At 45.6% G+C, this 26,818-nt stretch overlaps 1 protein-coding gene across 1 annotated transcript in view; it reads right to left on the bottom strand.

The window, feature by feature from the left end:
• hook2 (hook microtubule-tethering protein 2) overlaps positions 1-22,388 on the bottom strand; it is a 61,922-nt gene extending 39,534 nt beyond the window's left edge. Inside the window, exons 1-5 of the mRNA XM_084328662.1 lie at positions 22,249-22,388; positions 21,027-21,109; positions 15,515-15,587; positions 15,322-15,372; positions 12,827-12,959 (exon numbers count right to left, since the gene is read on the bottom strand). Coding sequence (XP_084184788.1) covers positions 12,827-12,959; positions 15,322-15,372; positions 15,515-15,587; positions 21,027-21,109; positions 22,249-22,293 — 385 coding nt within the window. The 5' untranslated portion in view covers positions 22,294-22,388. The remainder of the gene's footprint in view (positions 1-12,826; positions 12,960-15,321; positions 15,373-15,514; positions 15,588-21,026; positions 21,110-22,248) is intronic.
• Positions 22,389-26,818: the final 4,430 nt, after the last annotated feature.

Raw genomic sequence — 26,818 nt, 5'->3', positions numbered from 1 at the left:
CCATACCAGTTAGGACAGCCGAAACCCGTCCAATCTTTCGCCGTCGACTAAAGACTCACTTCTTCAACCATTATCTGAAATGATTAAAAAAAAAAAAATCTAACCCCGACTAACCTTACTGTCATGCACTTGTCCTAATAAACTAACCTACACTGTAACACGCAACACTTTGATGAACATTGTTACTCAGCTGATAGAGTTATACCCTTCTTGCTGTCTTGTCGTACAGAACTTGTAAGTCGCTTTGGATAAAAGCGTCAGCTAAATGACTAAATGTAAAATGTAAATGTAAGGAGGAGGGGTGGGGGCATTCTACCTTTCTGTGTGGGACTGGGGGAGGGGCATTCTGTGTGTGTGTCTGTGTTACTGAGGATGGACAGATAATGTTGATATTTAAACATGAATACATAATAAATGTATTCATGATCATCATGCAACATAAAACAATTGTAGGAACAATTTGGGAGAGGAAGGGGTTTTAGCTTGCGTGTTTTGAGTTCCAAAACATTTTACTTGAAGTTTAAAGCGCAATATATAAAAACATGGCACTTTACAGTGAACAGGAGGTCTATTTGTATTAAAAACAATAGATTGTTTTTCATTTAAATGTCTGGAAGAACTCAAAAATAAAAATGTCAATTGATATTTCCGTAGCCTTTTTTTAGTTAATCTAAATGTGACTGATTGTGTTAAATGGGCACATAATATCGCCTCATATCGATCGCAGGCACCTGAAATCGTATCGTGGCAGACTGTGATATTCGGCAAATATCGTATCGTTGTCCAAAGAATCGATATCGTATCGTATCGTGATGAAACTGGTGATTCCCACCCCCAGATACGCGTTTACCACACACACACACCTGTCCAGCTAATTATAATGCGATGGCCGTGTGCACAATTAGATCAGATTCAAATGTACTGCTATAGTGGAATATACTATTCATAATCCATAATGTATACCATCTTGTTGCGCGCTCCTGGCCACCGCAGCGCGCACGCACGCACGGCTGAATAATTCTGTTTTGCATCAATATATATACTGTATATTGAGGCAAAACAGAATTATATATACAGTATATATTGAGGCAAACACACGACACATGTTTATGTGTGCGTGTGTGTGCAGTATACAGTATCAGCTCAGCTGCTGCATCGTTAATGAACTATAGATTTATATGGAATTCGTTTATCTATCTAGCGATTGGGTTAATTGAGAGCCAGATTGCTTAGAGGAGTACTGTACATAGAGCGGTAATGCTCAGATTGCTCATTGAGTCATGACTATAAATGCAAAACGTAATTGTCGTATTTATTATCATTATAATTATTTAATTCCGATGATAGAAACAGTCCGTCTGTAGAATCGACTTGAAGAAGCAATCACCATTTGTTCAGGGGGGTTGATATATTGTTATTTTGATATAAACTCCGACAGCATTCATTACTCCGATAAAAATAATTTGGTGTCCGACAGCTTGAAGTTTATCATGATGATAACTTTATTTGAGGAAGCTCTTGGTACCCAAACTCCTGTATCCAATAATAATAATAATAAATATATCTGATACTGGTAGAAGACGGGATCCGTCTTCTACCAATCGGTTAATAAAGTTATCAAACGTCTCATAACTTCCTCTTGTGGGCGTGGCTGGTGGTGACAACTTTTCTGAGCCAATGGGCGCTTTGCTCAACGATAGCAAGTCGTTCCCCATCATGGATTTGCGTGGAGCAGTCGCTGGAGGGGTACTGTGGAGCCTCGCTCTGAAGGCTGTGCGTGGCTCGCTCCCGCGAGAGTTCCGCGGAATCCTGATTTCCAGAGCAAGTCGGACAACATTCTAACCGTCATGCAACGCGCTTGGCAAGGCCGTAGTAAAAACTGCGCAGATCCGCGTCTGCCTCGCCAATCTCGAACACGCCTACCCTCAAGTTCAAGTTCAAGTTCTTTAATAGTTGTCATACAGAAGTACAGAATACTTTCATACAAAATGCTTCTTACTGTTACGCTCCAGAGACTGTGCTAGACAAGATAGTATCAAATAACATAATATAGCATGAATTTAGAAGAAGAAAATGAGGTCACAGTGTTCGGTATAGACATATGTACAATGTTCTGAGTTACCATATAATATACAATACACAATACTATGCAGTGTACTAATGTACAGTACTATCTAGTGCAAAGCAGAAATGGGATGAGGTACAATTTTAGGTACAATTTACAGTAAGGTGTACGAGTTGTAGTGCAATCCTTCATCCATAAATATAAAGTGTGGGGAGTGGGTGCTACAGTGTGTTTGTTTAAAGTGGGTGTGTGCTATAAAGTGTGTGGAGTGGGTGCTACAGTGTGTTTGTTTAAAGTGGGTGTGTGCGTGTGGATGTGTGTGCTATGTGCGTTTGGTGGTTGTTGTTGTGTAGTGTTCATTCATTGTTCGTTTAGCAGCCTGATGGCCTGGGGATAGAAGCTACTTCTGAGTCTTTCTGTGCTCGCCTTGAGACTCCTGTATCGCTTGCCTGACCGCAGCAGTTCGAAGAGGCAGTTGTTCGGGTGACTGGAGTCTTTAATGATTCTCTTAGCCTTGCCCTTGCAACGCTTGTAGTAAATGTTCTGGAGGGTGGGGAGCCCCCCTCCAATTGTGCGTTCGGCTGAACGTGTCACTCTTTGTAGTCTGCTTTGGTCTTTTGCAGTGCTATTCCCAAACCAGGAGGTGATGTTGCCGGTCAAGATGCTCTCTATTGTACATGAGTAGAAGTTCTTAAGGATCTTCTGGCTGACTTGGAACTTCCTTAGGCCCCTGAGGAAGTAGAGGCGTTGTCGTGCCTTCTTCACCACACTGTTAATGTGTGTGGTCCATGTCAAGTCCTCGGATATGTAGGCTCCGAGGTACTTAAAGCTGTTGACTCTCTCAACCGGTGCCCCGTCGATGCTGAGGGGGCTGTAGTCCTTGACCCCCGACCTCCTGAAGTCCACAATCATCTCCTTTGTTTTGCTGACGTTCAGGGAGAGGCTGTTTTCCTGGCACCATCCCGCCAGGACCTTGACCTCTTCCAGGTAGGCCCTCTTGTCGTTGGCAGAGATCAGGCCCACCACCACTGTGTCGTCAGCAAATTTGACGATTGTATTGCTACTCCGCTGAGCCACACAGTCGTGTGTGTACAGGGAGTAGAGGAGGGGACTCAGAACACAGCCCTGGGGGGCCCCTATGTTGAGGGTGATGGATGAGGAGGTGCAGTTGCCTGCTCTCACCACCTGGGGTCTGCCAGTCAGGAAGTCCAAGACCCACTGGCAGAGGTCATAGCCCAAGCCCAGGTCCCTGAGCTTGGCTATGAGTATGGAGGGGACTATGGTATTGAATGCCGAGCTGTAGTCGATGAATAGCATTCTCACATAGTTCCCCTGCCTCTTGTCCAGGTGTGATGCTGCTGTGTGCAGCACATGGGATATGGCGTCCTCCGTGGACCTGTTGGGGCGGTATGCAAATTGCAGGGGGTCCATGTTGATGGGGAGGGAGGAGCAGATGTAGCCCTTTACTAGCTTCTCAAAGCACTTCATGGCTATGGAGGTGAGAGCTACAGGGCGGTAGTCGTTGAGGCAAGCAGGCTTGGATTTTTTGGGTACAGGGATAATAGTGGACTTCTTCAGGCAGGTGGGGATGACAGCCTGTTCTAAGGACAGGTTAAATATGTCAGTGAATACTGGGGCCAGTTGGTCGGCACAGACTTTTAGGACGCGGCCGGGGATGCCGTCCGGACATGCTGCCTTCCTGATATTCACTTTTTTAAAGGTCCGCCTCACCTCATGCTCTGTTACCCTGAACACTGCGCCTCCATCAGCAGCCGACCCCCCCCCCCCATTGCCGAGGCTTGTGAGCTGGTGTTGTTATTACCAGCATCAAACCTCGCATAGAAGGTATTGAGGTCGTTTGCTAAGGAGATGTCACTGTTCAGTTTGAGGGAGGCGCCTTTGTAGTCTGTCATCGTTTTGAGCCCCTGCCACATAGCTCTAGAGTCAGCTTGTTCAAACTGGAGTTCAATTTTATCCCTGTAGCGCCGTTTGGCCTCTGACACTGTCCTCCTTACGTTGTGTCGCGCCACCTTGTGGTCATTCATGTTGCCTGCCACTAGGCCGTCATTGTATGCTTTGGTGCGCTCTCTGAGCTTCACGGACGGATTTGTCTACCCAGGGTTTTTGATTTGGGTAAACTTTCATTTTGGTAGTGGGGATTGTTTCTTTCACCCTAGTACAGACATAGTCCAGCACTGTCTCCGTGTAGGCGTTAATGTTATCTGTGTCGCGGAACACAATCCAGTCTGTGTGGTGAAACACTGACCGGATCGTCTCTTCTGACGTCAGATCCCATTTCTGCACCTCTCGCGAGACTACGGGAGTACTTTTAATTCTCTGTCTATACTTTGGTGAAAGGAAAATGGATGCGTGATCTGACTTGCCAAAGCCACTATCAGAATGAGCCTTGTAGCCACCTTTAAATTGCGTGTAACAGTGATCTAGGATGTTACCGCCTCTGGTGTTGCAAGTCACATGCTGATAGAAGTCGGGCAATACCTTTCTCAGATTGGCGCTATTGAAATCTCCCAGTACTAAAATGGCGGCGTTAACGTTAGCCACTTGTATTCTATTTACCTCGTCGTGTAGTCTGGAGAGCGCAACCTTGTTGCTGGCTTGCGGTGGAATATACACTCCGACCAGGACGATCGCCGTTAACTCCCTCGGGAGGAAGAAAGGACGACACTTGATGGTTATATATTCCAGTTCTGGGGAGCAGTGGTTGGATAATTCCTTCACGTTCGTTGGATCACTCCAATTTTTGTTAAACATGAAGGCAATACCTCCTCCACGTTGTTTACCGGACTCTGATGATGTCCGATCCTTTCTATGGATAAAGAAGTGATCCGCTGGTTGAATTGCGTGATCTGGAACCTCCGGTGTGAGCCATGTTTCGGTGAAGCAAAGGATATTGCAGTCCCTAACGTCTCTTTGATATTGAATCCTTGCTCGGATGTCATCCAGTTTATTGTCTATTGATTGTACATTGGCTAGCAATATACTGGGAAGTGGTGTACGGTGGCGTCTGGATCTCAGCCTGTTTCGGATCCCAGCCCTCTTTCCTCGTCGTCTTTTCCTGGGCTCTGGGAACAAAGGGTCTGGTCCTAGTCTCCGGAGAATTTCTTCAGGCCATTGGTGTGGTTCTCCCCCTCTTCCTCTGTATGCTCAATGATTTGACGTAAGCAAACGTTACACTATAAAAACGAACTGGATAGTGTGCGTACATTTACTATAGGCTACTCTTTTTTACATGGATTAGGCTAATTAGCTTCAACAATCTTGATTCCTGAGCCTATTATATTCAAAAGGAAGATATTGATTTACATATGTATTGTATATATATTTTTATAATCTTATCTCCTGTGCTGGCACAAGCACTACCATATCTTGGCCGGTAAATTATCTATCTGGCTCGTACCTGGTAGTATTTTGAATAAAAAAATTTGTTTTCTCAGCATTTAGCTACAGGCATAGATAAATTGTATGTAATGATAAACAATGTCATAGTAACTGGCTGTTATATTATTTTCAAGAAAATAAAAAGGAGCTATAATGAGTAAATAGATAAAAAGCAGTAATGGCATGTAGGTTACTCACCCTACTCATGTACAGTAGGCATCCACACTACACAGCATTTACAGACATAAATACACTTCAAGATACATCTCTTACTCAGTAGGTGGTGTCAGAGAGGCAACTACCCATGTGACCCAAGGATAGTAGTACCGCACTTGAAAAACATGTTTAAAATGTTCAATTACAAATTTTAAATCAATTGTTGTTTTTTCTGGTAAATTAATCATTTTTAGACTAACCGATAAAATAATCAACAGATTAAATTGATAACAAAATAATCATTAGTTGCAGCCCTACTAGTTATAGCACTGGCCAGTATGACTTACTACCATAGTATATTTATACCTGTATCACTGTACAGTGTACATACATCAGTTTAGCATAATATTACTCAGTAGCTTGTCATCAGTTAATCATCTGTACATTGTTCTGTATCGTTAGTGGCTTAGCTTGGCTTCGCCTTCTGCACTCTCGCGTACGTGCACGCGTACTGAATAAACCACAAATGTACCTCTAATACCAGTATTAGTCTGACCACACCCCTCATCAGCTTACCTTCATAAGCAGGTGTGTGGTCACCTGCTCTCCTCCTTCTCGCTTTCACCACAAGGAAGAGGTGCCTCGGTAGATCCCCACACTTGACACCATGATGGAAGAAATTGGATTAGGAACAGCTTGGGAAACAAGGATACGTTGACATCATATCTTTATTTTCTCTCTCACTATTTTCGAGAAAATACGGCGATATTGTCTTCGTACTGGAGTGTCTAGAAGATGATGATCATTCTACAAACCCTCCACCGGTTTTCGTATTGGGAGCACGCCGCTGCATGCTTCTCAACTGCAGTTCCTTGCTGTGTTTGTTGGGGTGAAACCTGTCAGGCCACAGCTGAACTGTCGGACATGCCGCTGTTGTGAGGAGCGGTGCGTTCCAGGTTGGGTGAGTAGTGTTTGCTGGCGGGCTCCACTTGTCTGTTAGTGCTATGGGGGCTACTAGACAAAGTTTATGGAAACCGGCCCCAGGCTAGGGTCCTTTGTTTAGCCGTCTAGGCGACAGAAGGCCTTGGTCTGGCGACCATTATAGTTTTAACTAGTGGGCCGCGACCATTGACACTGGTGATCCCTGTGTGTTCTGGACGAGTGGATTCTCTCTGTCACCGTGTTAAGACCCCATCTTTCATATCCAAATGAGAGTATTCCTTCACGAGGGGATATGTGCATGTAATGTGCGATAGCGGCAGATTCATGTTCAAAGTCAGCTATACAGGCCAGTTGGTACTGTGCTGATTCCGCCGGACGTGTTAATGTCACCGTTGTGAAGCGGTGTTGACGTCTTGTTTTCTCTTTTCTCTTAAAAAGTGAGGAGGGTTCAGAACGGCGGCCTGTCTGGGTGAGTGTTATGTCATTGTTTACATGTTCATAGCTTACGGTTAGCCGGTCGGTGGCCTGGCGCGGGGTAGCTTGGCTTCTCGCGCGCCGCCGGGAGCTCGCTCCTGATCGCGTGCGTCGTAGATCGGCGTCTCGCGAGCGGAAGCGATAGCACCCGAACGGTTGGAGCAGCCGTTAGCTTGATGCTATTCTGTTGAACGTGCTTTGATTTTTAACATGTTTTACACTCTTGACCACAACGTCATCCTTGACAGGGGATGTTCGTCAACCCTGCCTGAGCCTAGACGGGGATTGCGTCAACAAAGAGGGCTGTGTTCTACGGTGGCTTATGACTGCACTTCGCTGATCTGCGTTCCGGGCAGGTACGGGGTTGGCCAGGGACTTTATCACCTCCTATCAGACATGTTGTGCATTAATTGTGTCTTTTGTGTGGTAGGGATACGATGTAACTCTCAGCTTGATTGCTGAGGTTGTGCTAAATCTGCTGGAGAAACTTATTTCCTAAAGGGAAATTGGTTTGGTTGCGGTCATGTGTGCTTAGCAAGGCCTGTGGTCGATACTAATCAAGAATGATGTATTCTCTCATTGTGATGATGATGGGTTGTGTGTGTCATGTGACCTACAACTGGGTTGTACTGGCCACAGAAGCACATGTGTATGTTGGACCGGGGTTCTTAGAGCCCTCTCTATTCTGTGTTTTTCCTTAGTAAAAATCAGATAGCAGGTTAGCTCGTGCGCTGTGTGGAGCTGTGAAACGCTTCATAGAGCTGACTATGACTGTGTCATATTCTCTTTTTGTCGTTACGTCGTATCATGGGTGTGGGGTCGTAAAGGGGTGAACTGGTAACCTTTCCTCTCCCCATTGTTCTGTCGGTCAGGGGTACACCCCCTGTCCTTCAAGGTTCCCGTCACGTGGCGGTTCGGCACGTTACGGGGGGGGGGGGGGGGGGGGGGGGGGGAGGGAGTTCCTGGTCCCACGGCCTGGTATATTGGGCGTGTGCACCGCAGGAATTCCCCCGCCATAGAGTACGTCACCGTGCGCGTCTCTGTTGGTAGGACTTCCGTGTGCTGTTCAGGTCCATGTGATGGATCTGTTTTCAGGGGGGGTGGTCAGGGCTCCTCCTCACCAAGCGCCTACTCAGGCCTTCTGTGAGTTCGGACTCCTTCTTCCATGTGATCCATGTGAGGAAGCCTCCATCAGAGTACAGAGCCTTCCTCCTCAGATTGTCAAAATGAGTGGACCCTCTAGAAGGGTCCTTTTCTATTGTATGTATATTCGATTCAATTCGTTTATTGAGTGTGTATGGGTTCGGTGCCTCTTCCCCGGAGGCCCTAAAACCAGTTTTTTACATGGCTCAAGGTGCAATATATTCTTTTCAATCTGTACAGCTCGCGTGGGAAGTCTCTCTGGGGATCCCCGTCTCTTTCCTATGGGAGGGTGGTGGGATGTAAAAATGTGAAAATTTTTTACCCCGGCTGTGTAGACTGGGATACATACTGTTGATGCTTCCTTCTTTCTATTCCAGAAGTGTTGGAGTTAGGGAGTGTCACACCCCTCTTGTCGTTCCCCTGGGCGCCTTGGGGATTCAATGACAGGTCTAAATAGCCTGTTCATTGATGGGGGTGTGTCCCGACGCACGTATAGTGCTAGCTCGCTGTAAACAGGCGATTGACTGGCACGCCTTAGTTGCTTGTGGTTGAAACAGCGTTTTTATAAAGCAACTGGGATGGGGGTTTTTCCTCTTCCGGCGACCACATCCCATGACCTGGGTGGGTTGTCGACGGATCCTCGTTCATGTCTGGGGGATGATGACGGGATGGATCTGAACATATGTAGTGGGGTCTCACGCCCTTGGGGTGGGCCACCAGGCGCGGTTCGTCCCGACGTCTGGGTGGCGCCTTCTTTTCATGTTAAGATCAACACGCATATCTGCCCTTCTCCTGGAGTAGGCATGTCGGCGTGGTTAGGGCACGGGACTGGTTCTGGTCACGCTGGTCCAGATCAGTTGAACCCGTTGTCCGCCGGGGATGCAGATCTGCTGTTCTGGTACCCTGAGGGACTTGGGCTTTTTTCAGGGGGAAAAATGCCAGGTCGGTCTGGGTGTCACAGGGTTAAGCGCTATGGAGACCCTGGTTGGGTATGTTTTTACTCAGCACTGTCGTCATGGCTTACAGCCATGCCATTCTGTACGCGCTCGATCTCGTCGGATCTCGGCCGCTACACAGGTTGGTCCTGGTTAGTACTTGGTTGGGAGACCGCCGGGGAATACCAGGTACGGTGTGCTTAGGGGCTGGTTCTCCATTGTTTTTCGCTCCTCTCTCACGCATGGCGAAGAGGGGCCTGTGGGGGTGGTTTTTTGACCTCCTCTGGTGACCCTGTGCTTCCCGTACCGCCAGGCCCGGTCCGAAGTGATGTTTGCGACCCGTAGGCCTGGGTTAACCCTTTTTGGAAACTGAAACACTTGTACTGCGGTATAGCCGGTGTATACCCGCAGGTGTGTTTTGGAGTTTTTTCTTGAGGGGTTATAGGAACAACCACCGCATTGGGTAACACCGAGGTGGTTGATTCCCTGGTGTGTTGGAGCAGTGTCAACTCCCGGGTTCACCGGTTGAGGGTGCCCCTGCACGTTCATGACGTCTGCCAATCGTGTCAGCCTTCTCTGCGACCCCTCTGGGTGGGGGTTGTTAAATGGAGGCTTGGTCATGCAACACCGCCAGCTTACGCTCCTTCCGCCGGGGCGGCTGTGTTCAGCTGTCCCCTCTGGCGCCTGTCTCGTCCGCAGTCTCCAGGCTAGGGTTAACAGCCTGTTGCCTGGTTTTTTTCCCCGGTGCGCTGCCTGCTTCCGTTGGTTAACCTTTTTTGTGTGCTTACGGCCATGCTGACTGCCTATTCTGCAGGGTCAGTGTGCCAGGCGGTGTACTATTGGGGGGACGGGGCCCGCTCGGCTTACTGGCCTGGTTGGTTCCGCCTGGGAATACCAGGTGCAGTAACTGAGGGGCCTTTGTCCGAATACGCTGGCGATGTGGGGGGCGGGGCACTACGTGCCCACCTGGTGGGGTCTTGATGCTGGCATCATGGACTTCTCCGGGCCCCCATTCCAGGGAGTCCAGTCCTTTTGGTGGGTCTGGGTCTTCCTTCGTGCTCCGCTGCTACGGCCTTGCCACGGGGTTGGGTTTGCCCTTGACCCCGTGATTCTGGGGGCAGTAACGAGGTTGTTCCTCCGTTCGTTCCCGGGTGGCATGCGGGTTGTGCGTGTGTGTAGTCGTGGGTCAAGCCACGGTCTGCTCACCCTGTGCGTTGAGTTGCTTGAGTGCCTCTTCGCACGGTCGGGTCCGTCGCCCTCCCGTGACGTCCCTAATAGGGGGGCTACCCTCCATTAGGGGGGGTCGGGGGGGCTCGGCCCTCCCTGTTCTGATGGTTTTGGGGGGCTGTCAGCGGGGTGTATTTGTCAGCCAAGTGGCTCCGCTTGGCCTCCCTTGTGCAGAAGGCGAAGCCAAGCTAAGCCACTAACGATACAGAACGTTAGGTTATGACTATAACCAAGTTCTGTTAGTTAGGGGCGATGCTTGGCTTCGGACGGCCGCTGCAGCCCTTGACCTCACCTTGTGGTGAAAGCTTGGGAAGGAGGAGAGCAGGTGACCACACACCTGCTTATGAAGGTAAGCTGATGAGGGGTGTGGTCAGACTAATACTGGTATTAGAGGTACATTTGTGGTTTATTCAGTACGCGTGCACGTACGCGAGATAGTGCAGAAGGCGAAGCCAAGCATCGCCCCTAACTAACAGAACTTGGTTATAGTCATAACCTAACGTTAATGCACTTCACTGTTACATTTGCACTCTGGTTAGATGCCAACTTATTTTCATTGTACTGTATGACAATAAATTGGAATCTAATTGAATTTTTCCACTTTAAATCCACTGCTTCTCAGTCTATATTTGACATTTTGATTCCAACGACTTCATTTTATTTATTTACGTATTTTTACATTATCCATAAAAACATTTATGGAGTCATTCATTGTGGGAAGGCAGTGTTTGCAGCACCTGGTTTCTCAACTCACATGATTGTTTCAGATGTTAAGTTATGATGAGAGTTTAACCCTTTCACTACCAAATGGTTAACCCTTTCACGGCGGTAATACAGAAGGTTAACCCTTTCACTACCACACTACAGAAGGTTAACCCTTTCACTACCACACAGAGGATCATCGGCTGCCTCCTAACCTCCACGAAGGACTTGCACAACTCATGCTGCCTCAACAGAGCAAAAAAATATTACCAAGGACAGCTCACACCCTGGCGTCCACCTGTTCGACCTGTTGCCATCAGGCAGGCGTTACAGGTGGATCAGAGCCAGAACAAACCGGCTCAGAGACCGTTTCTTCCCCAGAGCCATCACCACCTTGAACTCCAATATGCAAGGGATAATATTGTCACAAAATAATTGACCGACACAGAGTTCTGGAACACCGAGGCGCAGCCGAGGTGTTATAAACGCAGTGAAGGTCAATTATTTTGCGACAATGACCGAGTATAGCTATACATTATCCCGCTTATTACATGGCTAACTTACTAACAATATACCTAATTCATTTTACACCATCGACAAGACGAGATCAAATGCAGACGCAGTTGTTCTGTGGCTCCTCTGTCATCGCTGGCAGGTGTGTGGTCTGATTGCACTGATGAGTGCAGCTGTGCATATGCTGAGAAGCTTTCGTGACTGCGATCAAAATGCTTGATTGTCAAGTCAAGTCAAGAGTTTTATTTGTCACGGCATACGAGTATACAATGAAATGCGGGTGGTCTTGCCCGCAACGATGTGCAATACAGTGGTACAACATACCGGTATAATAGAATCCAATACAAAAAACATTGTGCAATAACAGGTAACAGGTAACATGGTGTGACATCTTGGTATTTGTACATAGTTATTTACAGAGCATATAGGACATGCTAGGTAGCTTTGGTAGTGCAATACACTGTTACTGTTGCTAATACTAATTTAAAGTGGCCTTTCCTTTTGGCAATAAGTGTGGGTGTGTGCGGCATGAGTGTGTGCTCCTGTGTGCTTATGTGTGGATAGTTCAGTGTTCTGTGGTACTCAATGTTCATTGTTCAAGACTCGGATGGCCTGGGGGAAGAAGCTGAGCCTAAGCCTCTCTGTCCTAGTAGCTGGGGTTCGCAGGCGTCTGCCTGACCTCAGCAGCTGAAACAGGCTGTTATTGTGATTAGTCAATAGCGCTCCGTTACCCGTATCAGCGGTCATTATTGCGCGTTGCCCATGACAGCGGTCAGTTATCGAGAAATAACTGACCGCTGTCAGGGGCAACCGAGCGCTATTGACCAATCACAATCAAGCATTTTGGCGAATGTTAAAACGCCATGTAATAAGCACCAATAACTCACCCCTTCCCCCTCATCCCACACTGTGCAACATCCTACCCCTCAAGTGAAATACCCACCCACTACCGTCCGACACCGATTGTTATTTTGTATTGTAACATTGTTTATTGTATCTTATGTTTTGTGTTTCTCTTTTATTACTCGTGTGATTTTTTTTTATATTCCACTACCGCACCAAGTTTGAGTCCAAAATCTCATTGTATGCAAATATGATAATAAAGTACAATCTAATCTAATTTACAGAAGTGTGGTAGTGAAAGGTTAACCTTCTGTAGTGTGGTAGTGAAAGGGTTAAGAGTTAATCCTTGGCGTTATGCGTACGCTTGGCTGCCTCCGCCTGGTTTTCGGGGGCTTCCTGCTGTGTGTCCCCCCCCCCCCCCCCTCACCTTGCTTCTTCTCACAGCTGACAGCGCAGCCCAACACCAGCTGCACCAGCTTGCCCAGCTCAGTCACGTCTCCCATCTCCCCGATCAGGTTGACGTCGGGCAGGTGTTCATCTGTCACCTGGTGACCAAGCACCTGTTTGTGGAAACGAGTGAAGAGAGGTTGTATTAGAACTCGATGCCGAGGTCGGTAAGTCGGTAACTAACAGTGAGTTAACACTATAGGGCTTGTCCCCCTGCTTCGAAGCCTCAGTAATATGATTATCATCGGATAAATCAAAGCTTCGTTACTATTCGGTGGGGTAGATGGGAAATAAGTCTCGAGAAGAACCGATTCTCAAAATTAATTGTGAGCCATTTCTTTTGCTTATATTATGCAAATGTTTTTGGACAACCAATAACGATGAAAAAGAAGCAATCGAATTGTGGATTTTGACAGATGATTACCATTGGCAACGATTGAAACGTCGAAGCATTCGGGTCAGCCCTCGTCAATACAGGGGTGGCCAAACATTTTGACATGGAGGGCCAAGGGGCGAAATGTAACACAGTGGGTGTGGGTCAAATAACGTGACATTGATCATTTCATGGATTTAACAAGTAAATAACAGTGCCTTAGGTCTAGTGTCAATGTGTTTGTACCTTGCAATAGTCAAGGTTGTTTAAAAATCCCTTCTCAGGTAGTTAAAAGGGCATCAAAATAGACCAAATAGAATATTGAATACTTCTCTGGAACCATTTGAACTAAGGGCCAAAAATAATGTTGTAAGTCAAACCCACCACTGACTGTATCCTTTAGTTTGGATGGCCTTCTCTGGTTTAAAGGTGTAACAATCATTGGTGTGCGTTTATTTTTTAAAGCTCTTAAACTTCCCTCTTACATCACAACACTGTTGGAATGGAATCGTGGAACCTATTCTACACATTTGAGAGAAAATGGTGGTTTTTTCAATGTATATTTGGTTATAAACTGATATAAAGAGCCGCTTTAAGAGGGTAATATCATTATCATCACGGGATGATATTGACGGTGGTGGAACCAGTGGTTTCACAGGCACAGGCCGCGTCAGCGAGAGTGTTTGTTTTGAATTCCTTGTAAGAACAAATATAACGGAGCGGTACAGAGCGAGGGAGAGGGGTGACCTCTTTAATGCAACAGTGAATGAAACGTTCTGAAGTGTGTGTAAAGGTTAAACGCGGTTGTCATGACCGCGCGTCGCATGACAACCAGGAGAGGGGCGGGGGGCCGTCGTTGCTACGGCGAGGATCTATAAGTCGAACGGTGTTTCCGGGTGTAAGGCAGACTAGAAATCTGGGAGACCAAAGAAACGAATCCCACAGGAGGGAAGAGACCAAGATACTCTCTCCTCTCATCACAGAGAGGAGGGGGGGGGGAGAATGCCACATCATCATTAGCTTCGGCTACCACGAGGATGGTCTTGGCTAACGACTAGGCCTGACCACTATTTGACTGAAAGGACAATCTGAACACACCGAAAGATCATTAGAATAGACTCTTCAAGGACAATACAATCTGTTAACATCTGAGCTGAGGTTTCTGTTTAGAGAAATAAAACCACGCTTTTCCTTGTAAGGTATTTCACGTTGTCGAAGTGTCGAATTCTTACGGAGGTGGAGAATTATTATGGTTTGCGGATTGTACTAACGGGGAGAGATAAGGATTTTATCAACCGGTATCGGAGACGTCAGGACCATTAAAATGACACAACGCAGAGGAATTGGATAGAGAGCCAAACAGACGAAGACGTGATACTGGCCAGATCGATCAGGATCTAACACATTCAAATGATGTAGTTGCTCAGGTTTGCTCTGAACTGGGTAAAACTGCTTTTTCCTTTGATGCTTCCAACACCTGGAATGCCCTCCAACTGACTGAAGTTGGAGGTTCTTCCTTCTTTTGCACAATAAAAAAAAATGTATGATCCCCAACCACTGTGTATGGACTTGTAACCGTCTTAACTGATTTTTTATTTAGTCGTGCCTATAAGTATGAATCTACTGACAACTGCGTCTTGTTTTGCAAGCTCATCGTCACTGTAAATGAGGGTAACCACTAAGGCTGAGACTACTTATCGATAACTGCGTGAAATCGATAAGTGGCGTCACTTATCGATTTCTTTTGCATGTGTAAAAAAATATATATATACGTTTCTTTACAAAGAAAAAGAAAATATGATTTGTGTGTGTCGTGGGCCAACTACAGCATTGCAAAAACTACAGTGAGTGCACGTGACACACACAAACTAACGGTAAATAATTGTTATTTTCTTTTTAAGAAAAAAGTATTTAAAACTTATTTTTTTTACACGCAAAATAATAATAAAGAAATCGATATTTATCGATAATTTTGTCCCGATTTATCGATTCTTCCAAATGGCATATTGTCTCAGCCTTAGTAACCTCAAGTGTCTCATGAGTTGAAATGAAATTACTGCGTGTGCTTTACTGGTAGGGACAAATTAGATGAAACGACTTACGTCATGGTAATACTCCAGCATGCTCTGAAGAATCTTCTTTAGGTTGCTGACCTGCAGGGACACAGTCAATCAGAACAGAAATCTAAAATATCTTTCCAGTAAGAGAAACATACAATATCTAAGCTCAGATGTGTTGGTCACTCTCCGTTGTCCACAGGTCACTCCAGTCACATCATGCCGTTCATCTTATTACCTTGAGGCGCCAGTTGGCACCACTCTCGTCTTTGATCCTGCCAAGCCATGTCTCGTTAAACCAGGAGGGGTCTCTGTTAATAACAAGATACAGTGTTGACAACAAGGACGGTACGGTACGCATGTCTGGACATCTACACATACGTTTTCTTATTTATTTAACCAGGTACGTCATTAACACATCCGGGGCCATTCACGTATATATATATATATACACACGTGATTGGGAGCCAGCGCTTGACGGCCAATCACGTATATATACGTTTTTAACTCGTTATTTCTTTTATTCGCTATTGCCATTCATAATTTATCGAGGCACCTTGTGCATTCTGTTCTGAGTGTGTCTGCGATTGCAGACGGTCAATACCGCCCCCTAACGCATTGTGGCCGCTATTGCACTCCATTAGAAACCATGTATTTTTTTTCTGGGCCGAGCTGAGCCGTGTGGGCGGGGTTTAAATACTCCAGCGAGGTAACCTGTTGCAATGATACATCTACGATACATCTACGATAGGCTTGGGCGGTATCATTTTTTTCACACAGTCATATCTTGATGACATAATACCCCGGTGTACGGTATGACTTTCATTTTCATCAGCGGGGGGGGGGGGGGGGGCAACCCGTGTTACCAAGTAAACAAATCATCGTCAGCTCTCAGAATGGTAGTCAGAAGCCTGCACCGTTAGCGTTAGCATCTAGCCTAGCCATGGCAGACTATTTGATTCCTTAAGGGCTCGAAATTGCCTGGGTTTTGGTCATATGCTCCCGAAATGCTCCCGTTGTTTGGCTACTTCCATGTGCAGTGAAAACTACTCGAATGCTTTATAACCTAGTCATTGATTTAGTTCAGGGTAATCTAAGATTAGCCGCAGAGCTAACGCTAGTTAACGTGAACTAACGCTAGTTAATCAAGCTCACACAGAGAGATAAACAGCTGACAGCGGATAGTACAGGACGGTACAAATACAATAAAAAGGCGGGTGGGGGCTGTTGTGTAAACCTTGTACTCTTTAGTTCACATATAATAAAACCCACAAAAATGGCACAATCATACTCCCTTATTCAATAACAATGCACTCTTAATTGGAAAACGACCTATAAGATTCCCTATATGGGAAGAGCAAGGCATACACTCATTAGGGGATGTTAACAAACAGGGTTTTTGTAGTGAAAGAAATACGCAAAAAAATTTCTCTCACCAAGTCCACATGGCTTTTTCACAAACAGTTAGAGCTATGTTTGAAGTCTCACGGTGTTCCATTAGATAGACCAATTGAACACCACAGATACCACAAATTCTTCTACGAAAGAGAGACATCGAGAGGTTTTGTTTCAGAATTTTATCATCAATTACTAACGTCCTCGTATGAAACCCTCCAACTAGACTCTGTCTGGAGGAGGGATATACCAGACCTGGAATATGACTTTGATTGGCAAGGAGCCTGGGAAAATGTCCGACTTACATCAAGGAACCCGGATCATCAACAAATCAATCTTAACTATATTCACAGGACATACTTGACTCCTATAAGACTGTGCCGAATGGGGCTTAAACAAGATTCCAAATGCACCCAATGTACAAATGGGGACGAAGGGACATTTATGCACATGTATTGGGACTGCTCACCAGTTAAGGCATTCTGGAAAGATGTGACCCAACAAATATCAAAACTCGTATCTTGGAATATACCTGTACACCCCTCAGTATTACTATTGAATGATGTTTTTGAGTTTGCAGTGAATCCACAGCTAAAGAGATTGGTTTTATCGGGTATCACAGTAGCCAAAAAGCTGATCGCATCACGCTGGTTTCAACCGGAAAAAATGTGCCGTAAAGTTTGGTTTCTTACATATCTCGATGTAATTTACCATGAAATATCTACAGCAAGAATTCTGGGTCTCAATGAATCCAAAATGTCAATGTGGTTAGAAGTGGTGGAGAGAATAAAAGCTAGCTTATAATGGTAGTGTCTGGTTAGGTGCGAGGGATAGTGGAGGTACTTCTCAAGGTGGGGTCCGGGAGGGGGGGGGGTTCGAGCTGGAGCATATGTGTGTAGGTTTTTTAGATAACAGGTATTAGGGGTATATCTTAAACTAACTAAAATGTGATCTCATTGGATGTGCCCTGACAATTAATGCTTGTATATCTTATCGTGTGTTGTCATGTTTGTTTATATGTTTGTTTAAAAAATAAAATACAAAAAAATATAATAGACGGATTATTTGCTTGCTCCACTAGTGCACAACAACACAAACCAACTCTAGTTACCACAACGCTTTACGGTATTTTCACAGCACTGTCGCAACATTACCGTAAAACGTGAAAACCGTTGTGACCCACTCGCTCCACTAGCGAGGACTGGTCTCGCCCTCTGCTGGCGCGTGTGTGCACTACACTCAAAACTCCCGTTTCACTGTAATAGAAACTGAAGCGCATCTGTGATTTTGACGGTGACTGACGGTCGGGATTTCTAAATACCCTGGTATACCGTAATACCGTCATACCGCCCAAGCCTAATCTACGACGCTGAAAAAACTATCTGTTTTGTGCATGTTGACTGGAAGCAACTCACTGACAATCAACGGGTGTATTAGATCCATAGCTATAATATTTCATATATTTTAAGCACTCGCAAGTGAACAAAGCGCCCCATTGAACAAAGCGCTGGCGTTCTAACCAGAAGGTAAACAGCGACCTCTGGCCGGGATAGGGGGTCAAATAAATACCATGTTTTAGGGTGTGTTCACATCTGAAAGTCCAGGGATAGTCCGGACTTTCCGTGGATAGTCCGGACTTTCTGGTGGACCAAATGTGAAAATGATACATTGTTTGATTTTGGTCTGCGTTCACACTACCCTGTTTGGTGCGGATCTAATTTGTAAACAAAGGACATGCTGTCGCATCTATTGGACTATAGCACTCACAAACGTAATCAGTTGCCGGCAGCGTAATGAGAGAGATACTATTATGAGCACGGCGCTAGTCGACTAGAGAGAGAGAGAGAGAGAGAGACCTTGCCTTCCTGCGTAAGCTGTCAACTACTAGACAGCTGCATAGAAGCAGCTCGAGATGCGTTGTTGTTACAGAGCTGGTCCACGCTGCTATTATGAAATTACCCAAAAAGTATGTAAGCTTTTTTTTCTTTATCTGAGAGAATGTCCGCGAATGTCCTCCTCACGCAGGAGAAAGTTGGGGGGTGCGCGGCGCGAGTCTATAGAGAGAGAGGAAGAGAGAGAGAGAGGGAGGAAGAGAGAGACTGTCCGCGTGCGGCGCCAGTCTAGAGAGGAGTAGGCTACTTTGCTTCCTGGATTAGGTACTATAGTTCGATTGAAACGAACCGAGTCCCAACTTTTCAAGAGGACCATGGTTCGGTTGTTTGGTCCTCATTATAGTTCGGTTTGCGTTCACACCTGTACAAACCAAACGGACTATCGATCTAAAGGGACCATGGTCCACTTAAAGTGGACCAAACAGAGTAGGTGTGAACGCGCCCTTAATCTTGTTCCGTTTTAACTTTGTAAGACAGAGCTGAACAGCCACAGCAGGCAGGCAGGCAGATACAGGTGCTAGTTTAGGAGCAGTTGCAGGTGTCAGTATGAAATGAATGCCCATGATGATGATATCCTTGAAAGCCGATTTAGAGATGAAATTGTCCAGTTTTAGACTTTTAGTAAATTGTTCCAGCCTGCGGGCATGGCAGACTGAAATGATTGACCAATTACAGTGTGTTTTGGGGATTTTCAGCAGGATGAGATTGTAGAATGAGTGTTGTAGACGGCAGGTGCAAATTTCAACAAACTACACATAGATAGGATAGACAGCAAACACCCCGTCGACCACAAGAACGGTACGGTAGGCATTTCTGGATATCTCAGATTAAAAAGCTAGAGGGATAGTTCCCATCTACACAGTACAACTAAGGCATTCTCACAACTCTAGCGGCATTGAGAGAAAAAATAGCCAAACTCCCAGAACTACTCAAAAAAAGACAACACATTTTGATCATTTGAGATCAAACGGTGGCTGGAACACTGAACCTCATGCATTACTGCCACTTAGTGGAAAGAGAAGAGTCAGTAACCTCTCCACAGAATAAATAGAGATCTTCTAGTTGGCCGTATACACAATAACAGTTCCCCTACACACGTTGCAGAAGAAAACTGTTCAGCTAAAATGGCGTCATGCGGTGAGGAACAGGATACTTTTGATAAGTGCACCATATCCATCTCTATAGTAACTGAAATATATTGAGAATATTGTATGCATGACATTAGACGTCGACTGGGATATCCGATGGGGGAACAGTGTAATGCCTAAAGGAACACTACATAAACTCCATCAAAAAGGAATTTGAGACTTATAGTGAAAGTTAGTCATGACTCATGTTACAATTGCAATACCCAGTAGTAAAATCAATACCCAAACACTTCCCATATGATATTGTCCATATTGTGCAGCCCTATTGTGGACACAAACTCTTCCGTTATGTTTGTGGAAGTGTTTGACTCAGAATGTCCAAATCAAAAACAGTAGTGTCCCACATCTTAATGTTCTGTTGTGCAAGGAAATGAACACACTTCCAAAAAGTATGAAGGTGGTCAGACTGGGTCAGACGGTGCACTGGAGTGGAGAGGGGGCGTTTGCACAACATCTAAAATGTCACACGTACGCACCAAGTAGGGTCGCAGAGATACAGATACATTACTGTGGTACTGGATGTCAGGCTAAAACAGGATAGATCGCTATTGGAGAATGTCCCCGGTACAAGAATGTGATACTAAGAGACATGTCAGACATTGAAGACAAGCAACTTTCTTTTCTGTATCCGAGGGACACAGAGGCAGGTTATTTCTTTCTCTAATGGAGGAACATGGATTATGCGTCAATCATTTTTGTCCACCGACTCCAAACAAATGGTTAAAGTCTATACTGGTCAGTTAAAGTAATGGTTTGAATGCTAACTTTTTATCTGCTGATGCCTGATGCTTAAAAAGATTGAGGACTCAGGACTTGGTATCGGCAGTGAGAAAGGGGCATCTGTATCTACTGTACATCTGTAGGCAGCAAATGGAATCGTCTCCAAAACTATCCCAGCATCGGCCACTGACCTACAGTATATATTGCTATGATTCGCTAGCCGCAGTGAAAAAGAGGCATCAGTACATCCCTTGCTGACAAGTGTTCAGGGCCTTTTGTACAGACAGTTTATTCCCACGAGAGGATGAATACAAGCAAACTACAGTAATCCTACATGCTCCAGCAGTGTACATTTCATAATTTTGCATAGATAAAGGGCCCGTTTAATTCAACCTGTGGGCAACCTTGAATCACACCTGTGCTTTACAGATAAGCAAAACACGTGGGAACTGTGTGTAATCGGTGCCGATACAGCCAGCCCTAGTTATTTTATTGAGTGTAGGTTCAGGACTTGCGAGTGTTCCTCTGGGTAGTTAATTCAAGCACCATCACAATGATCCTCAACACTTGTGCACACAGACGCTTGCATCCTTACATTCTGTGTAGAACGTGAGCCACGGCCACGCCGCTCGTCAGGTCGTCCTTGCTGGTGCATGACGGGACCTGAAACGTCTGCAGCTGGAGAAGTTGAGAATATAAAAATGTGGAATTAGTCCCAACAACAAGGTATTTGGGCGCACGGATCCCCGACACACATGCCCGTCAGCGACTGCCACAGACAAGACATGCTCTTGAGCAAGGCACTTACGGGCCCCAACCGTTCTGCTGGAGTTCCCCCCCGTTGCAAACAGTACAAGATCGTGGTTCGGCTGGGAAGTTCACACAGTTCACACACACACATCCTGATGAATTGAAAATGGGGGACCCTGATGTAAACAAGACGAAAGTCTTTCTCTGGTCTGCATCCCCTTAACAATTGTGTGTATTGAGCTGTACCGTTTTCAATCAAACAGGTGGCTGTGTGTTGCGTGTAACCCTTCCTTTCCCTTCACCTACTCACCAAGGCATTCGTTTTTGTTGTCGTCAACTTGTCTGGTTAAATAAGGACAAAACAGCTTTACTCATAAATCGTTTGATGCAGGTGGTATGAAGGCCAGTAACTTGGACAATTTAAGTGCTTTTGACTAAACCTCTTTAACTCCTAATTACTACGAGTTAAATAAGCTCGTGGGTCAGGAAGTTATGCACGTTAAGATGATAGCCTGCTTAGCAAGCTAATGTTAATTAAAGTATGATCCATGAGCTTAACACTGTGTGGGGGAAAGTGCCTAACAGGTGGATTTCATCTGAGCTCTTTCATTGTTGTTTTGAACCTTTGTACAAACTGTTACATAACATAAGTCACTTAGCTTGAGCTGTCTGGGCTTTAGTGTTGACAAGTAGCTTTGCTGATTCGCAAACAATGAATCAGAAACAAGCAGCGAAGCAAACTTTCAGGAGGTTTAACTGGCTTAGCTAACGTTGGTTAGCTTACAACAAGTTTGTCATCAGTAATGTCACTAACTAGTACTAACTTAGATGTCGTTGGTCTATCCCTGGCTCGGGCAGTCAAATCATTGTCTATGTTGCTAGTGTACCACTTGCTGTCGCCTGTCACCTTATCGTGACGACAGAGTGAGCCCTGTACTAGCATTAACATTAACTAACATTATATGTAAACATGAGCTAGTACGTCTTTGATGACGACACACAATGTTAGCCCGTTTGTTAGCACTGCCAGCTAGCTAGCAATCGAATGCTGCCAAACTAGTACTTACCCAGTTTAGTAATGAATCGCATAGCTTTGCTTTATCCAGACTCATTTTGGCTTCCTTCTAGTACACTGATAATCTACGGCTAGAGATAGATTCTGCTGCCAAGGCTTGCAGATGTGATATATTTCTAATTCTTCGCACTCTAAGAACTCTAGACCCCAGTCAGTTACAACCTGTAGGCCTCCTCCTGTCGGCTCGCTGTCCTGCCGGAGACTGCACTTCGCCTTTATGCTCTCCTCAACTGTCCCTGCGAGCCGCCGTATTAAGAGCGTCGCTATGACAACGGATTATTTTGGGGGACCGTCTGCCACTTGTTTTTCTGAGGTTGGTTATTATGGTATCTAATCTAACATATTATTAGTGAAAACAACACAATGGGAATTGTTGTTTTGTTCAGCTCTTATAACAGAGTTGTTGCTTTAATAAGCCTTAAGATTAGATTGCCCACATTTCAATGTTTACTTTATTTTCTCCAGAAGGGTTATTGCTAATTGCTAGTTAATAATACACATGGACATAGCTAGGTTAATTTAGTTGTAATCATACGGGTTTATATAATAGTTGTAATTGCTTTTGTTGTTTGCGAGCTATATACAATTTATTTAAAGCACCACTAGATGGCTCAAGTAAACAATAACTACAGACACTGACTAGAGCCAGCCTTCTCCGGCACACCAGCCACATGGTACAGTTGGATAGGGCACATAATGTCATATAGGCGGGTAGATTTGGTGTGTACATTTGTGGATGACTCCACATTTTGGTTAAAGTAAAATCACTTTAAATATCTAAACATCTAAAATGCATGAAAATAATGTACAGTTAGGCCTAGCTCTGGAGTACGGAAATGTTGCTGGTAGTTAATGGCATGTGTGTAGACAGGTTGTGTTTTTCTCACTGTCTCAAAAATCTGTTTGTGGAGGTTTTTTCCATTTCCAATTAAACATCTATTTGTCATTTAGTTTGAATATGGATTTTTCAGGGGACCCCATTTTCTTTTTAGGGAACCCCACACGTGTGGTCATGTCCCAGAAAACACCTGGGTTAGATATTGGATGTTTCCCAAACTCAAAAGTCTGTGATTATAGTAAATGAAAAGGTGAAAACTGCTGAAACAAAGAAAACTGCACAAATCATCCATTTGGCTTACAGTGAGTTTTGACTGCCAAGTATTTCATCAGGCCAGGTTTTAAAAGCGCATACACGCTGAAATGAGGATTTATATCGTACGATTCGGCAGATTTGTCCTTGTTAACCACATTTAGACCACCTTTAAAGCATTTATCCCCCAGAAATGCTTTCAGAAAGAACCGTTGTGAACATCACATGTGTCTGTAGCTGACCTAAATAGAGGCTATATCTTGTTTTGCTCTAGCAGCTCTGTGAGAGGCCTTCCAGACGATTAACATGCGGATACACACGTACACTCCTTCTTCATTAATCTGCCTGTCTCCCTTCCCTCATGTCCCCGCCCTGTTTCCTCCACAGTTCACACCACCCCCTGCCTAGTGTGAATCTCTGCCCGCTTCTTGTTTGCGCTGGAGGGCACCCAACCGGGTGTGCCCGCCTTCCTCCTCGCCCACGCCTACCCTACCTGTGCGTCTCGAACACCTGTACGAAGTGAAATGTCTGTACGGTGCCACTTCCTGTCTCTTCCAATCCCGGCCTGTCCATCAACTTGCGCCTTGGTTGCCTCATGGAATAATACCGCCTTGAATGTGGCTTCACCATTATTTGTCTGTCCAGAGCTCCTGTTTTTCTTAGACTGTTGGCCAACGGAATGCACATGTTCACCCACGCCTCTCTGCAGTTGGAATACACACACACACACACACACACACACACACACACACACACACACACACACACATACATACATACATACATACATACATACATACATACTTACATACATACATACATACATATACATACACACACACACACACACACACACACACACACACACACACACACACACACACCTACACACACACACACACACACACACACACACACACACACACACACACACACACACACACACACACACACACACACACACACACACACACACACACACACACACACACACACACACACACACACGCACACTGACATGTCAAGTATCTCCTTAGATACAATATGAGTTCAACTATAATTTAGAGTCAAACTATGACACGGATGAAAAAATATAGGACATTCTTAGTCTATTATTAGGGCCTACTAGCCCATGTGAAGACATCACTATGATCTACCCAGATCATAAATACATTATATGTATTGGTGTTTTGACTTTTTTTTTTTTTTTTTTTTTTTACAGTCAGTTGATGTTCATCTTTGCACGCCCACGTTTTACTCTGTAAACACACGCACGCACTCTGACTGACCTTGTTTCGAATCCTAGGCCTATAATATAGGTAATATTCCCAGTCCAATATTCCCCTCTCAAAGGTCCCTACAAAAGTGGTTGTGTATAAGTTTAGTTAAGGTGGGAGAGAGAGAGTGAGAGAGAGAGAGAGAGAGAGAGAGAGAGAGAGAGAGAGAGAGAGAGAGAGAGAGAGAGAGAGAGAGAGAGAGAGAGAGAGAGAGAGAGAGAGAGAGAGAGAGAGAGAGAGAGAGAGAGAGAGAGATAGTTGGGGGGGGGGTCTCTCAGGTTGAGCAACCTCTAGAGTGGGGGATTATGAGACCTGAGAGGAAGTGAGGTTCATGGTTGGGGGGCTTTAGTGGGCAGGGTTAGTCACCTAGCGAGGGGGTGGGGGAGTGGTGGTTGGGGGCTGTGGGGCTCTGGCAGCAGAGCGGAGGTTGTCTATTTTCGACCCCACTCCTCTTCCTCCACACACTAATTCCTCTTTTCACCCGTTCTCTCTTTCCTTATTCCCCAGATGTGTTTCCTTCCTGAAAGTTGAAAAGCAGTACTTCTCCTCTTTTCCGAGCGCCGACTGACGCACGTGCGTCCCGCTGGGGAAGTGCCGAGGGGTGGGGGCGGCCCGCTAAGGTTGAGTAATTATTCCTTTTTTTCTAACTGTGGTTTCTTCGTTTGGAAACAATTTGGGGATAGTTCCTTTTTTTTGCCACCCCCTCCGTTCTTCATGTTGAAAAGGTCAAATACTAAAACAACTAAAGACCAACCCGTCTACAGAACAGCCATGATATAATATCCAAAATATCACTGAGGTCTTATTATTCTAGACCTTTTTTTTTCTTTTTCTTTAGATAGAGGTTCCAAATATTTTATCCTGCACGTTAAGAAACCTAATCCAAGCCTTTGCTTGTTAAACTGTATCTCACGTCAAGAGTGATCTGGCAGGAATCCAGACAAATATGAATCAGAACCAAAAAAAACTAAAAAGACCTAGAATGCCCTCCAACACACACACACACACACGCACACACACACACACACACACACACACACACACACACACACACACACACACACACACGCACGCACGCACGCACGCACGCACGCACGCACACACACACACACACACACACACACACACACACACACACACACACACACACACACGCACACGTGAACGAGGGTCGTGACTCTGTGGAACAATGGAACCCTGCGCCTTTAAGTGAAAGAATGGCAACAATCTGCTGCTGTGCCTAGGCATTCGGTGTTTGGAATCTTCTGGAATGTTGGCAGCGGTTTCTTCTCCCACAGCTTCCCCAGGTGTTACAAGGGCAGGGAGAAAACAAACTGTGGGAAGAGAGGCTGGGTGGTGAGGGTGAGGTGGTGAGTAAAAAAGGGCATGCAGTTACTGGTGAAAGATATACAGACGTCCAATCAAAACCCCATTTCTAGACATGAGGTCATCCATAGGGTACATACTGGCAACACGGCACATAAAACAGAAGAGAGCTACTTGACTGAGATTTATGGCTCTTTCTTGCTTATCGGCGCTCCTCCCCCCCAGCTGTTAACCGCTGATTACGACTTTTTGGCAGCGGCAGGTACTCGACCTTGCCTCGAGAACCCGGCGAGGGGAGTGTTCGGCATGAAATGCACGCACGCAAAAACACTGACGACCCGGTGTCAAACTGCCTACTTAGCTCACCCACACACAGAGGGCTGTTCTGACTTCAGTTTCTAGTCCTGAGTTGGTAGTGTACTTATTATTTACCCAGCGGGGCAGTTCACTGGTTTCAACCGTCTCCCTAGTGACTCAGTGGTTAGCCTGTTAGTGTTGTGTCTGAATTACAGCAGAGAGTTATGTAACAGGCGTGAAATGGCCCCCATACTTATCGATCTAAATCTCAACATGACTCATGGCGGGCAGCGGCAGCTGCAGTAGCCACATGGCACCCTGTTCTTCTCAGGCTCGGCCCACAGCAGCAGCGGACTGTGAGGCAGAGGAGGAGGAGGAGGAGGAGGAGGAGGAGGAGGAGGAGGAGGAGGAGGAGGAGGAGGAGGAGGAGGGATGTGTTTGGATCAGCTGTGATGAGAAGAGGAAGAGCACACAGCCACCACCATGGCCGTGGCATCTGTGTATGAGACAAACAGCTTGGCCTGACATTCAGTGATGCTCAACAAACTGTTAATAATAATAATACCCCCCCC

Source organism: Notolepis coatsorum (assembly GCF_963971535.1).
Source record: "Notolepis coatsorum genome assembly, chromosome: 14".
Classification (NCBI taxonomy): domain Eukaryota; kingdom Metazoa; phylum Chordata; class Actinopteri; order Aulopiformes; family Paralepididae; genus Notolepis; species Notolepis coatsorum.
The sequence above is the reverse complement of the archived record's forward strand: the minus strand, read 5'-3'. Positions and strand labels throughout refer to the sequence as shown.